Genomic DNA, 15,576 nt, shown 5'->3' with positions numbered 1-15,576 from the left:
GTAAACAGGGAGTAGCAGGCTCAGAAAACAGACCAAGGTCAGTTGGCTAGGAAGAAACCACAAGGGAGATATAGTGTCATCTTCTGGAAAACAAAAGAGAGGTTTCTAATAGGCAGGCTGGTGAATTATAAGAAGCAGTGAAGACAGAGAAGCTTAGCTAAGGAGATGTCTGCTACTTCAAATGTGGCAGCAGAAATGCATAGTTACAAGTAATATGAAACATACAAGTAATATCAAACCAGCAGCTGAGCTCAAAGGCACAGAATATTACTATCTAACTGATAAAGAATTCAAAATAGCTCTTAGTAAGAAACTCAATGAGCTACCAGAAAACTCGGAAAGACAATTCAATGAAATCAGGAATGAAATTAATGAACAGAAGGATTTCTTTACCAGAGATTGAAATTATATAAAAGAACCAAACAGAAATACTGGAGCTGAAGAATTCAATAAATGAGATGAAGAATGCAATGGAGAGTATCTGTAACAAAACCCACAAAATCCTTGAGGACGTTAGTAGAATGTGTGATTTGTCGTAGTTCTGTTCTCCTTTTCTGCCTGTTCCACCTCCTCTTCCTTCTCTCAAAACAAGCATGAAACTGAAAGGTACAACACAGTATCGTCTATTCTTAAATTCAGAAATCTTCCTACATTTATTGTAAAATTAGACTCTTGATCCAGTGCATGAGTTGATGAGCATAGAGTCCAGTTGCTATAGGAATAAAGAAAAATGCAACAGAAGAGGAATCCATTCCCAGAGCTCGTGATCCCCAATATCTAATGTGCCTGAGTAATTGAGGTTTTAAAAGAAATCTATAGATTTAAATGAAAATAAAATCCTTGTGTGAATATCAATGCCGTTTATTTAAACTTTTCTTTATCACTTATCTGTTATTAAATCAACACTAAACCTAGTTGGTCAGAAACTGGTTGCCTGTATATATTCCTGGGAAGTAAGAGGTAGCGTTGAGTTTTGAAAAAGCATATTAGAATCGTCTGAGAGGCTTTTCAAATTACTGCTAAATTCCCTCCTCCTTCCACCACCTTCTTACCCCTAATGCCGTGAAGCCACTGGTAGTGATGGGAAGTGGAGAGGTAAGTGGCAGCTGGGCATCTTGGGGCATACAGGGGCAGATAAAAGGTTAAGAATGATATTCTGAATACATGTATGTATATATAAATTTAAAATGCCTTTCTGAAATGAATGCTTAGATGGATGCTGAATGTGCAGGCCCGTGTGTATACTGTGTATATAGATGCGAGCACATGTACACAATTCAGTTTATGTAAATATTTACCTACCTGGAAAATGGTGTTACACATACAGTTGGATTTTTTCTGTAATGGCTGGGCACTGTGATTGTGAAAGAAAAAAAAATTTATCCACTCTTTTTATGTATCGTGAATAAATTTCAAAGACTGCAAATTTAAAAACGTGCTAATATGTAATGTTCTTCATTTTCTCTGATTGGGCTTAATTTCGTATTTAAACCCAATGGGCCTTGCAGCCAGAATGCAGCTTGGTAGCAGAAACCTAATACTAATGTGTTCAGTGCAAACTCAATTAAAATCAATGGTTTCTGTGTTTCTTCTCACCTTTAAGTTTCGATTCAAATGTCATCTTCTCAGTCGTCTTCCTCAACTTCTTTAGAATTTAAAATTATGCTTCCTCCCATGCCCCCTTTTCTACTTTATTTTCCCGACAGTACTTGCATCTTCTAATATACTGTTACTTTACATTTATTTTGTTTGCTGCCTGAGTCCCCATCAGAACATAATTTCCGTAAAAATAAGGATTGTTTGTCCATGTTACTCAATGATGTATCATTGGTTCCTAGAACAGGGCCTGAAACATGCTACCACCGAATGAATATTTGCTGTTGAGTTTGAATTCAGGGTTTACCCCCTCTTACTCCCAGGGCTACATACATTTGGGACACTCACCTGATGGAGAGGGGGCATTGGATCCTTGGTCATTCTCATTTGAGTTTGCTGTCATGGACTGAATTATATGCCAAAGAAAACCAGAGCTGGACAGAAGTTAAAGTTGTAAAGGCAAATTTTACTCAGGAACTGGTGTAATAGGGGAAGAGAGACCTCACTATTGAACTGGGCTCCATTCTGAATACAAGGACAAGCGGGGTTTATAGCCAAGGGGCAGGATGGGGGTCTGTGGATGGAAATTACTAAGAGGAAACATCAAGAATAAGGGGGATTCTGAGAAAACTGACTTGATTGGATTTTTGCTGAAGGCGGACCAGGGTGATAGGATATCAAGGGTATGGGATGAAGAACATGATCTGATTTCATGGGTGGGGCATTTTCACTAAACTGATCCATCAAGATTCTTGCTAAAACTGGGCTAAACGGAAAAAGGATGGAGCCCAAGATCAGAGGCCCAGTCAGAAAGGGGACACAGAGGAGCCTGACCCAAGTTTGGTCAAAGAGAGTCTCTGTCACTTGTCTTTATTCTTCTCTGCTGGCGTGTTATGGGCTGCATGTTTTCCTGACTGATCTTTGGTTATGGGTCCACACAGTGGGTCTCTCCTCCTCATCTCTGTGAGTCTTCCAGATCACTGCTCTTTTTGCTTCATTCAGGACTCTTTAGGAAGTTCTGGAAACCTAAGATGCTCTCTTTGACAACTTGGGGAATGAAGTCTGTTGGAGGGGGGAGGGCGGCTTGCCTGTCAGTCTAGACTTGGTTTGTTGCCATATCTGTTCTCCTGAAGCTGTGATGCACAGGGTTGGGTGTGGGAGATTCTGGGACCTGGCTCTTTCCTGGTACAATCTGGGAAGCAAGACAGAAGTTCAGCTCTGCTCTGGGATCTATCTGCTCTCCACCTGGGCGAGGGGTGGAGCGTGCTGGCTTCCTTCTACCTCTCCTCTTCTTTAGGCTCTGGAACTTTCAGCCTGACTGGGGCTGGAGAGATGGGGCTCTCTACTTGATCTTCCTTTAAGTCCCAAGGCATGAGGACCTTGCTTTTTTGGTATTCAAAAGTAAAGCTTTTAATATCAGGAGGCCTGTTTCTAAAGATTCTTGTCTCTGCAATGAACTTTCAAAGCCAATTTTAGAAATCCAAAAGCCAAGAATGGCTTTTTTTGGGTCTCTCTCTCTTGAAATGACCCTTTCTTGGGGCAGTGGATACCTCCAGGTTTTGTTTCAAAGGGACTGTGGGCTGGAGGAAGGCCTTGAAGTAACAAGGAATTGGGGGCAGGGGTGGCACAGCACATCATCATATTACGCTTTTATTTAAAAACAAAACAAAGATGTGAAGTAGTAGACGAAATGTGTCGCTGTTGTTTTCTTTTCTAATTTCTACACGGAAGTTAATTCTTCCGTATTTGTTTTCTGGAGAAGGGTTTTGAATATTCTCTATATCCTTTCTGTGAAAATGTCAGGCTAGTAGTGATTTTTAGTAGATGTGCTTCCAGTCAAACTTGGTCTTAATATCTCTGGTGTGCAGTCATCTGAGATTTTCCTGTTTGTTCCAAGGTACTGAAGGACTGATTTGGTTTTGAAATTTACAACTAACATCCACTGAACTTGGACATAATCTTTTCATGTTTACTGCACATCTTTCACATCAGAATGCCTTCCAAGCTTCATTTAACCTGGTTCATATTAAACAAGTAAGCTTGAGAGGTGAGAGAGGCTGGAAAAAATGAAAAGACTTGCTGCTTAGTGTTTTTGGTATCCTGCCATATTTTTGTTGCACCACTTTAATAGGCCCTTTAGTCGTATTATACTGAGCACTTTTCTCAAAGGCTCATTTAGAATACCTGCTTAGGAAGAATGTGGGTAGGGGGGAACGAAGTACAAAACTGAATTGCTCCTTAATGTGACAATTCATCAATGGGAACAAGTACTATCAATTTTTTGTTTACGTCTTTGGTAATTTGATGCAAATGAGATTGGCAGTTTGCCAGTTTTGTTTTCCCCAGGCAAAGAGGTATTTAGAAAAGAAATTTTACTGTAAGGAAACTGAAGCCCAGACAGTTTATGTAATGTATTAATCTCGCTATTTAGAAACAATTTATTGGATTGTATATTACGTGAAAATAAAACTAAGGCCTAATAACTACAAAAGAATTTTGATACTTTGGAAAGTGAACGTATTGAATGTATTTGTTTAATTCCATATATATTCCTCATAAGCTAAATTTCCAAGATGATTGATGGCACACAGACTTTGCTTATTAAAGTAAGAGAGGTAAAAACTATACCTACTAAAAAAATAGATTGGGAGAGAAAGGGATATATTGACTGATTCCGGCAGGATTTTCCCAGAAAGCATGAGAAGGTAGAATGTCATACATAGATGTCTCTAATACAAGCTATGCATAGTTTTTATTAATATAATTACTAATGACTGTTGCCAAGCAAGGGCTTGCCCCCCATTATGTATAAAGAGCCAATTATTATGGCAACAGCCTTTGGGAAGGGAAAAGTAGCTTTATTTTCAAGATCCCTCTTCAAGGAGACAGGAGGCATATGCTCTCAGATCTGTCTCCCTGATCTAGAGCTTGGGGGAAACTTTATAGGATGAAGGGCAGGGTGGTCTCAAGTGTGGAGATAGATGATTGGAGGTAAGGAGAAGTGAGGTAATTGATGATCGCCCAAGTGTGGTCAGGCTTCACGGCTCTTCATAGGACGCATGTTCACAAAATGGTGGTGGTAGCATGATCTGAGGGTGGAGTTTTCAACCTTTTGGCATCAAAAAGTTCACTTATCAGATATTTGCACAGGCCCAATTGAAGGGTTGGTGGGCTCAGCTGGGCAGAACTGGACAAAGGGTCTCAGTTCCTGAAAAATCACTCTTAATTACTCTGTTGATGAGATGGGGTCACTTGAACTGGTCCTAGAGGACCCATGGTTACAATATGACTTTTTTCTCTTATTTGTGTTATGAAATTCTACTTCCCGAAAATTGTTATAGCAATCTTTCCTTTATTTCTTCTAAATTTCTGCATATCAATCTGAAACTTTACTTGAAACCATTTAGCTTGCAAGATTCATATCAATCACATTGTATTTTAAAGCTTTGTTCTTTGTTTTTTTCAAATACAAAAAGATAATAGTTCATATTAGCAATTGATTGATTTATATGTACCTAATTAAATTGCATCAAAAAGATGAAATGGATATCATTTGCCAAAGTACATTTATATTTTTTAAAAAATCTTATTTTGATGTAATGATTTGATTTTTTACTTGGTCAACATGTCCTACAAACAGAAAAATGATTTTATAAATCATTGTTGATACCACTAATTCATATTGGTTAAAGCATTCATAATGTTTGCATTTTTATCAAATACAGTATGTTGAAGTCTATGAATTTCAAAGATATTTATTTTTACTGTAGAAGATAATTTGAAGTATAACAGTGTGGAAATAAGGTTCAGGTGAAATGGGAGTTGGTAACTTTAATTTGGATGGGATTAGTAGCCATTTAAAAAACCACTTTAAGCTTCAAATCCTTTCTTGTACAGGATTATGAAGAAAAGCAAGTAAAATAAATTGTAGTTTATACCTGAAAATGAGCACGAACTAATTATTGTGCTCTTTCAAATAAGCAGATGCAAATGCATCTCTGTGTGTGGGTTTTCATTCCAAACACAAATTAAAGCAACTCTAGTAGATGTTCTGTATAGGAAGAGGAAAATTTAGAAAATAACAAGAAATGCTTATGCCAATATTACCTGTTTTACACATTGGTAGAACTTATCTAAAATTTTTTATGTGGAAGGACCTCCTTCCCACGCTCCACCTTTCAAAAATACCCCCTCATTCCATATGCAGTATTTCTGGAAAGTCTACCATTAGAATTGGTTGCCAGAGGAAGGCCCTTTCTTCTTTTATAATGCACACATCCCTCATTAAGTTAGCATAGGCTCTAATCAGTTATTCATCGATTAATTTCAAAACTTTGTCATATGTGTCTCATCTATGACAACCGGGATGAATCAGGGCCCCCGGAAAATGAGAGAAGGAGAGTTGTGTGCTCTTGTGCTACCGTTTGCTGGATGATTGTGGGAAAGTCAGGAGGCGAGTGAGACATAGAGATGAGAAGGTGGGAAAGTACAAAAGACAGTTCTTTATCGTTGCTCCTAACTCTGCTTCCAGCAAATAATGTTAAACTTGGGAATTAGACTGTGCTAGCTTGATCACCTATTGGTGCATTTGCATGTATTGGGAGCATTTTCTGTAGGAAAATATTTTCCAAATGAGAACTTGCGTATGAGCTGTGCTTACAGTTTACAGATTCGCTTGTTTAAACATCAGAATTCTATAAAATACAGTGATTTGTATGAGCGGCTGAAAAATCCTATGTGGCTTCTTTATTTAAAAAAAAAGAAAAATATATTTTTAATTACCCAAACATGCAGAGTTCTGATTTAAAACAGAACAAAATTTCATGTCTGTAAGTTTAGCTTGTGAATGTAAATTGAATGACAGAAGGCAGCAATTAGCTATAATTATTGAAATTACCAGACCAGCCTAATCTACGTAAACAAAACATTTCTGAAAATTCTGTCTGTAGATAAATCATTTATAAAATGCAAGATGTCTTATAATGAAATAGGAGTAATTAAGGTAAAGTCAACGGTGTTCAACCTTAAGTAATTATTTGTTGCTGTTATACATCGATTCATTTAGCAAATGTTTATTGAATGCCTACCACATTTCCGGCAGTAGTCTATGTCCTAGGGACAGCCAGGAACAAAGCAGGCACACCCCCTGCTGTCAAGGAGCTTACCTGTAATCGTGTTAGCCATAGCCAGAACGATTTGAAGAAGAAAGATTACTTATAGTTTTATCGTAAAGACCAGTTTCTCACGTTCTCATAAATTTATTTTTTTAACAGCACAATTATCTGCTGAATTTTCTTTCCTTCATTTGTACAAAAGGAGAATCTTTGAGATGAAGATGCATGTTTCTTTATATAATTTGGTAAATAAAGTTAATTATTTCAAAAAGTGTAGAGTGAAAGGCTACTGTCTGCCAGGCACTGTTTTAAATATAATTGCAGTTAGAAAAATGGATCAGAAACAGATCCTGACCCCAAGGCATAGTTGATTATAGGGAGTACACCAATCACTGAAGAATGAGAGAAACAGCTGGAAAATAGGCTTTGTGCCAGTCTCTGTAGTTAAGAGAATGAGACAACAGTGTGTGTGTGTGTGTGTGTGTGTGTGTCTTTAGCAGGGTGATATCATTCCCCTAATATGTGTGTGTTGAAAATTTTGTATTTTCAGTTTTATATTTCTTCCAAAAGATTAAAACTTATACTTGTTTTGGTATCTTCTCGCTCTAGCTCAGAGTGTGGAAATAGTCCCTGGTAAGAGTTCCCTAAAATCCATGCCTTAATATTTTAGATGATTATATACCTGAGATTTCCTAGTCTCTTTCTTATCTAGAGGCTTCCTAAATTATGTAACTAGGAATGGCAATAGGGAAATAATTGATAAATGCATTAAAATTTCCCTATAGAATAATGAACAGCTAGTATCTGAAAGGATACACAGATTTATGAGATATATTAATATAACATTTAAAAGTTGAAGAAAAATGTGCGCTTAGGCACAGAAATTCATCAAATGTTTTAATCAAATTACCGATATTTTGATTTATACTATACAAAGCCTCCATTATTAGGAACACAATCAATGATAAGTCCTCAAATTTGAGAGATAGGTAAGTTGTCTCATTTGTGTTTTATTGGTGTAAGAATGAAAACATAAAGATCTTGTGGCCTTTCCACCCACCGAGTTATTAGCTTAAGTGAAAGGGGCCCAGGCTTGCTGACTGGTGCATTACCAGTGGTTACCACTGTGCTTCATGGAACAGTTGAAATTAGGTGGAGCCACAAAAAGACTATTATGGGGATTTTTAAACCATGACTTTTATGAAAAGGTCGCTTATGTATTTCTTTTACTTTGCTTTGTAGTTACCAGCTGACGAGTGGATACAAGCCTGCCCCAATGGACCTGAGCTTTATCAAACTCACCCCGTCTCAGGAAGCGATGGTGGACAAGTTGGCGGAAAATGCTCATAACGTGTGGGCCCGGGATCGAGTCCGGCAGGGCTGGACCTACGGCATCCAGCAGGTACGTGGGAACTTGGCTCTTCAGTGTGAAGGCTGAGATGTACTTAAGGGAGGATTAGTATGGTTTGTAACAGGAGAGATTAAATAATGACTGTTTTAAAACCCACATAGTTATCTTAATGTATATATGCACTAAAGCACCTTTTTCGTCCTGGACCCAAGAAGTCTGATGACCCCAACTCTGGATGTTATCAGGAGGTACACAGTGAATATTACCAGAACGGTGATTTGTAATGTGATTTTGTAGCGTTTCTCTCTCTGAGATTGTATTTTAGGAGAAATTTTGAAATATGAGAAGATTGAGATAAAATAACAATAAAAGAAGTCCACAATCTCTTATTTAAAACCCCTGGGGCCAGATGAATTTCAGAACCCAGATATTTTCTGGTTTTCAGAATACTGATGTGATGATATATTACATGTGCCATAGCACCCTCAGCAGGGCCGCAGACCATGAATTACTATTTGTTCAGCACAAGGTGGGCATGATAATACCAAGAGGGATAAATAAAGACTATAAACAGCCTTGCGTCAGTTCAGATCATGTTTTGCCACCAACTGAGATTTTGTTAAACTTAGTAAAAAATGAGTTTTCTAGATTTCAAAATCATGGATCTCTATTAATGGCACCCTCATGGGAAGAGCTAACAGTCATTGGGTGCCTACTGAGGCAGCACAGCAGAGGTATTAAGAGCAAATTTTAGCCTTGTCTCTTAGTGACCGTCTGGCCTTGGGCAGGCTACTTAAATTCTGTGTGCCACTGTTTTCCTCATCAGTAAATTATTTAACTTTATTATATAATTTATGTATGAGAAAGGCTTACGACAGTGCATGGCATCTAACAAATACCATACAACAGTTTGTTATTATTATTAAATGCCAGTCACTATGCTTAGAGTTTTACATGTATTTTCTTCTTTAACTCTCATAACAATTCCGTAAAGGATGAACAATTTTTATTCCTAAGGCACATATGGTGAACAGGGAGCCTTAGAGAGAGCAATTTGCCCAGTGCAACACAGGTGGCTGAACCAGGCTGAGATCAAACCTTCTTACTCCAGAGCCAAGATTCTTCACTTTCTTGTTACAATTCAGTGCCTCTTGCCAGCTCGTGGGGGGGTTGCCTTTTCTTAAAGAGTTTCAGTAATAAAATGGAATTGTTACTTATAGACTTAAGACTATGGTTCAGTATAAAGCCAAAACTTTGGTTTGAAAAATGTATTTCCAAAATCCTTCTAAACCAATGACTTTTGTCACTTGGAAGGCTAAGGAAAACTTGAATAGCCTTGATTGCCTCATAAGATGATATTTTTATATTGAATTAAACTGGTTGTAACTGATGAGAATGTCAGCACTAAATCTACTTAAACATTTGTGTGTGTGTGTCAATCTGAACCTTGTACCACAGAGGGAATAGGATCCACACTGGCTCTCTGCCAAAGGAGGGTTTTCTTGCCTTGAAGACCATGTGGTTCTGTTGGACAAACCAGGTTTTCCTGGAGGGTGCTCCTGCCTTCTCCTTGTGAAAACACATGGCTCTGTATGAACCGACCGAAGCTCCCATTTGAACCGTTTCTCCATTCTTTCTCCCAGCTCCCACCCACCCCTTCCCCATGTTCCCCACTGACATAGCACATGTTTGCTCCATTGTGTGAGTGAGTGTTGTCTTTAATTTTTCATCACCCTCTTGTTAACATAATCTAGCTTAGAACTAGATTGTAAACTGCGTGAGAGCAGGGGTTTCCTTGAGTTACGTCTTGTCTGTCCCTCTGGCGCACTTGATTTCAAACATTAGTGTGCATGGAAACCCCTGGGAGCTCCTTGAACAGTCAGATTCCCAGGACACTATTTCCAGAGAGTACGATTCATTAGAGGCTTTTGCATTTCTGTGTGGGAAAAGTCTGGGGACAACGACCATGTTGAAAGGGACAGTTGCAGGGTGATGTGACTTGAAGCTGCCCTGGTGTTGCAAGCACTCTCTTGACACCGTGTGTTTATTTTGGGGTGTCTTTGGAGTGGTGTTGCCTGAAAGCAAGCCAGATGACTTTGACCTTGTGTCAGTAGGTGTTCATGTATTCAGAATTAGCTATTTAGTACAAATTTGTTAGAGAGAGGGAAGAAGAAAGGAGGAAACCATTTTTTCCTTGCTCCTATCCAACCAGAACAAACCCTATCTACCACATAGCTTATTTCTTTGAGAAGCTTTAAGAATAGCCACAGCCTCCTAATTCTGCTTCATGCTAAGATAAATTGAGAATTGAGTATGGGCCTGAAATATGAAAAGTTTGACAAAAACTCAGCAGAGTCTCAGTGAGTGAATGAAAAGAAGTAATGTCTTAAGTAGGAGTGCCCTAAAGAGTTGCTGTCTTTGGTGCATCCCCACCTCCCATGAGAGTAAGTTTTATACTCTACTCTAAAATTAGTGAGATAGCCTGTTTTCTTGCTTTGTCAACACCATTTTAACCACACTTTAAACTTGGAGTGTCTTTTACAAGAGACACATTGTGAGTTTTCTAGTTATGTCAGTCCTCCTGCTATTCCCTGGTTTCACTAGTTGATGAAGTCAACTTAATGCATATTTTTCAAGCTATCTGAGGTCATAGAATGGCCTTCTGTAACATACTGGTTTTTTTCTTAAGAAGGTACAGCAGCCTTATGTTGGCCATTGACACAAAATCCCTGAGAGGTGACCAGTATTAATTTGACTCCTTTTGTAACAGACTTATCAGTCAACTGTGCAAGGAAATGATATGTTCTCTGAGCTAGCCCATTGCCTTGTGACCATGGCAGATGGAAGATGGTTAGAGATCCTTCAACTTGGCTTTCATTATTGCTGGTGTTATTTTCACTTTTTCTTCTCCTGGAGACGGCCTGCTTTAAATTGATGCAGTTACTCATTTGATTAAATCTTTTATGTTAATAATGGTTCAGTAACTTCTATGGTCTGAGAAGACAAGAGGAGTGTGGAAGGGGCAGTGTTTACCGTCATAGGCTCTATGTTTTGATGTATTTGGTAGCTGTCTCATTTCCAAAAGCTGTTTATCTTGCTTTGATGACCAAGCACCTTTTTTCTTCCTGTAGGATGTAAAGAACAGAAGAAACCCCCGCCTTGTTCCCTACGCCCTTCTAGATGACCGAACCAAGAAATCAAATAAGGACAGCCTCCGTGAGGCAGTGCGCACGCTGCTGGGGTATGGCTACAACCTGGAGGCGCCAGACCAAGATCATGGTATTTTGGTTTTTCTTTGTTCTCCTCTGGTCGCAAAATCCTGTAGTAGTTCTTTAAAGCCAAATAAGCGAGTAAAGGGGAAGTACAAGACAGTGCTTTAGTCTAAGTTTGTAATTTAGGCCAGTAGAGGTTTTTTTTTCCTGAAGGACACTTAAAGGATTACACCCATCTCTGAGTAGAGTGGCTCAGCTCTGCAGTGATTCTGCAGGGAGAGGAAATGGGTTTACCTTCCTGAAGAGTCTGAAGTGAACATTTAACTCTGATTCTGATACTGTCTGGAACTCTCTTTCAGAAGAGTTGGTTTGAGATGTTTATGGGAGTAAACCTAGAGTGGGGGCTAGTGTTTTCTAAGCCTTCATTATTTATCCTCATACATATAGGCAATATTAATAAATGCAATATCTTGCTTTAAGGAAAACACATTAAAATAGGTATTGATAAATATGTATTGATTAAATGGGTTTTTAAAAGTACTGTAAAGAACACATTTCCCTTAAATAATACCTTTTAAGAATATGATTTAAAATGATTAACTCCTTAATCCTTTGCTCCTGCATTTTCAGTTGATATTAATATCCATATTTTAAAGTTTGCAAAAATGAAATGAGGTCTGTGTGTTTCATTATCGTACCTATTCTTTTGACAGGAAGTTTTTAAAAATCTATCCCAAATTTCCTCTAATGGCCAATATTTTCAGTGTAGTAACTGTGCATAGGAATCTGGACCTTAAATAGTAATAATAGCTAATGTTTATCTGGAGCTTACCATGTGCAGCCAGTGTGTATCAGACCTTTACAATTATCATTTAATCCTCACAGTAACTCTATGAGGAGGGTCCGTGTATTGTGCTCTTTTTACAGACGAGGAAACTGAGATTCAAAACCTTCTGTCTTCTGTTTCCTAAGTGGTAGATGCAGGATCCCAAGCACAGACATTCTGACTCCAGATTTCAGTCCTTGAAGTTGAGTCAGTGTGTAGTTAGCATCTCGACAGCTCTTAGTACTGAATCCTTATATTTGCTACAAATAAAATGCCGTATCTACTTGCTAACAGTAATATTCATAATCATAATACAACTTCTTGTTTATCTTGAGGTCACCTTTATAGCAACAAATATTTGGCAGACTCATTATGATGCAGATGCTACTAGGTATGCAAAATACTGAACCGAGCTCTGTCTTAAACAGTATGTCATCCACACGACCACGGGGATAGAAGTAAACAATAAAAGGTTTCTAACCAAGACATAGCAATTAGAAAAAGTTCTACAACTGTCTGGTATAGGATAAGCCCTCAAAGCTAACTGGTTCTTTTTAATTATATTTTTAAATTGAGGTATAATTTACATATAATAACATGCACACATCCTCAGTGTTCAGTTTGGTGAATTTTGATAATTGTATGCACAAAAGGAACCACCACCCAAAACAACACGTGGAACATTTTCTTCATCACGGAGAATTTCCCCCTGCCCCCAACAAAGTAACACCTTTCTAAATTCTGTCAGCACAGATTAATTTTGCCTCTTGTAGTTTTCATTAATGTAATCACTACAATATATTTTATTTTTCTATCTGGCTTCTTTTGTTCAACATGTTTTTGTGATCATACTTTTTTGTGTATGTATCACAGAATTATTTGCTGAGTATTCCATGTACTAATAAACCACAATTTACTTATCGATTCTCCTGTTGATGAAGATGTGGGTTGACTCCAGTTTCTGTCTATTATGAGTAAGGCTGCTATGAATATTTATAGACAAGTCTTGGTGTAGATTTATACTTTCATTTCTCTTAGGGTAAATGCCTAGGGGTAAAACTGCTGGATCAGAGGACAGATACGTGCTTCACTTGACAGGAAACTTCCAAATGGTTCTGCAGATTTATCCCCACGACCAGTGTATGAGGGTGCCAGTTGCTCCCACATCCTGGCCAAGAATTGGGAGTGCATCTTCCTGATTTTAGCCATTCTGGTAGATGCGAAATGGTATCTTATTGTAGTTTTAATTTGCATTTTCCTCATGAACAGTAATCCTGACACCTTATACTCGTTAACCTTTGGTATATCTTCTTTTCTGAAGTGTCTGTTCAATCTTTTATCCGTTTAAAAAATTGGATTGTTTTGTCTTCTTTTTATTGAATTGTAAGTTTTCTGTAAGTATTCTGGATATAAGGACTATGTTAGATATTGGGAATATTTTCTCCCAGTTTGTGTGTTGCTTTTTCATTTTCTTAATGAAATCTTTCAAAGAACAGACATTCTTAATTTTAATGAGGTCCGTTTATGATTTTTGCCCTTTATGGTTGTATGTTTTGTGTCCTAAGAAATCTTTGCCCTTGTGAAACCAAAGTTTCTCTCTTATGGTTTCTTCCAGAACTTTTATCATTTTAGCTTTTTTCTTTACGTCTGCAGTCTAGTTTGAGTTAATTTGTGTGTGTGATGTAAGGTTAAGTCAAGGTTCGTTTTTTGTCCAGCTATGTATCCCGCCATCGTAGCTCCATTTGTTGGAATTATTACCCTTGCCCATTAAATTACCTTGGCACTTTCATCAAATGTGTATTGACCATTCTGTTCCATTGATCTATGTGTCTATCTTAAGCAACTATCACACTATCTTTATTATTATCACCTTATAACAAATTGTAGAATCAGGTCTTCCAACTTCTTTCTTCTTTTTTAAGAGTTTTTTCGCTCTCTTTTTTCCTTTGGATTTCTGTGTACATTTTAGATTCAACATGTCAATTTGATTTTGATGGGATTGCAGTTGAATTTATAGATCAGTTTGGGGAGAATTGATATTTTAACAATATTTAGTTTGCCAATTCATGCACATGGCACATCCTTCCATTTGTTTTGGTCCTCATTAGTTTATCACAGCATTGTTTTGTAGTTTTCAGAGTAGAGGTCTTGTCCATTATTAGGTTTATCTGATATTTTTGATAGTATTGTAAATGAAATTAGTTTTAATTTCATTTCATCTTCCAGTAGTTCATTGTGAATATGGGAAACATAATTTATATTTATATATTGACCTTATATCCTGTGATCTGACTAAATTTATCTATCAGTTTCTTTTTAATAATGAAGAATTACAATGTTGGGGGCCAGCCTGGTGGTGTAGCGGTTGAGTTTGCATGCACTGCTCTGGCAGCCTGGGGTCTGGCAGTTCGGATCCCGAGCGTGGACCTACGCACCGCTTGTCAAGCCATGATGTGACAGGCATCCCACATATAAAGTAGAGGAAGATGGCCATGAATGTCAGCTCAGGGCCAATCTTTCTCAGCAAAAAAGGGCAGAATTGGTGGTGGATCTTAGCTCAGGGCTAATCTTCCTCGAAAAAGAAAAAAAAAGAATTACAGTGTTGAATAGAAGTGGTTAGAGAGGTTATCCTACCTTATTCCCAATTTTAAAAGAAAAAGTTTTTTGGTGTTTATTTTGCATCTGTGTTTATAAGGAATACTGTGATACAATTTTCTTTTCTTGCAATCTTTATCATATTTTGATATCAAGCCAATACTGGCCTCATACTATAAATTAGGAAATGTTCCCTCCTCCTCTATTTTCTGAATTTGTATTAGTTTTATTTCTTCCTCCAGTGTTTCATAGAATTTATCATTAAAACCATCTGGGCCTAGAGTTTTATACTTTAAGAAAGGTATTTGATTATGAAGTAGATTTCTTTAATAGTGGGAGAAATTTGGACATTTTTCTATGCTAAGGGAAAGAACCGGTAGAAAGAGAGAGGTTGAAAATAAAGGAGAGGAGCTTGATGAAGTGTGGTCTCTGAGGAGGTGATGGGGGGAAGGAATTGAGAGTGTGGGTAAAGGGATTAGCCTTATATAAGAAGAACACCTGCTCCCCTAAGTTTGGTGGGAAAGAAATAAGGATTGAAGAGAATGTAGAAACCTCTCTTCATGGAGAATCAGGAGGAAACTGAGGGAATTCTTGTTCTGCAGTTACTACTTTCTGTTGATATTTAAAATGAGCCTTTTGCTAAGGAGGAAGACTGGGAGAGGGCTAGACTGTGTTAGAAGCCTTGGAGAGAGCAATAAAGATTTGCTGAATGTAGAATTGTAGATTGACCTTTTTTCCTTCAGCACTTTGTACCTGTCATCCCACTGCCTTCTGCCCTCAATGTTTTCTGCTGAGACGTTGGCTGTTACTCTTATTCAGAATCCCCATATGTGATGTGTTGCTTCTGTCCTGGTTCTTGCAAGATTCTGTCTTTCTCCTTGA

The 15,576-nt window shown here is 37.9% G+C and overlaps 1 protein-coding gene across 1 annotated transcript in view; it reads left to right on the top strand.

The window, feature by feature from the left end:
• RYR2 (ryanodine receptor 2) overlaps positions 1–15,576 on the top strand; it is a 682,530-nt gene that overhangs the window by 418,985 nt on the left and 247,969 nt on the right. Inside the window, exons 26-27 of the mRNA XM_070228795.1 lie at positions 7,953–8,112; positions 11,193–11,340. Of these exons, the coding sequence (XP_070084896.1) occupies positions 7,953–8,112; positions 11,193–11,340 (308 nt within the window). The remainder of the gene's footprint in view (positions 1–7,952; positions 8,113–11,192; positions 11,341–15,576) is intronic.

Source organism: Equus caballus, chromosome 1 (genome assembly GCF_041296265.1).
Source record: "Equus caballus isolate H_3958 breed thoroughbred chromosome 1, TB-T2T, whole genome shotgun sequence".
NCBI lineage: Eukaryota > Metazoa > Chordata > Mammalia > Perissodactyla > Equidae > Equus > Equus caballus.
The sequence above is the reverse complement of the archived record's forward strand: the minus strand, read 5'-3'. Positions and strand labels throughout refer to the sequence as shown.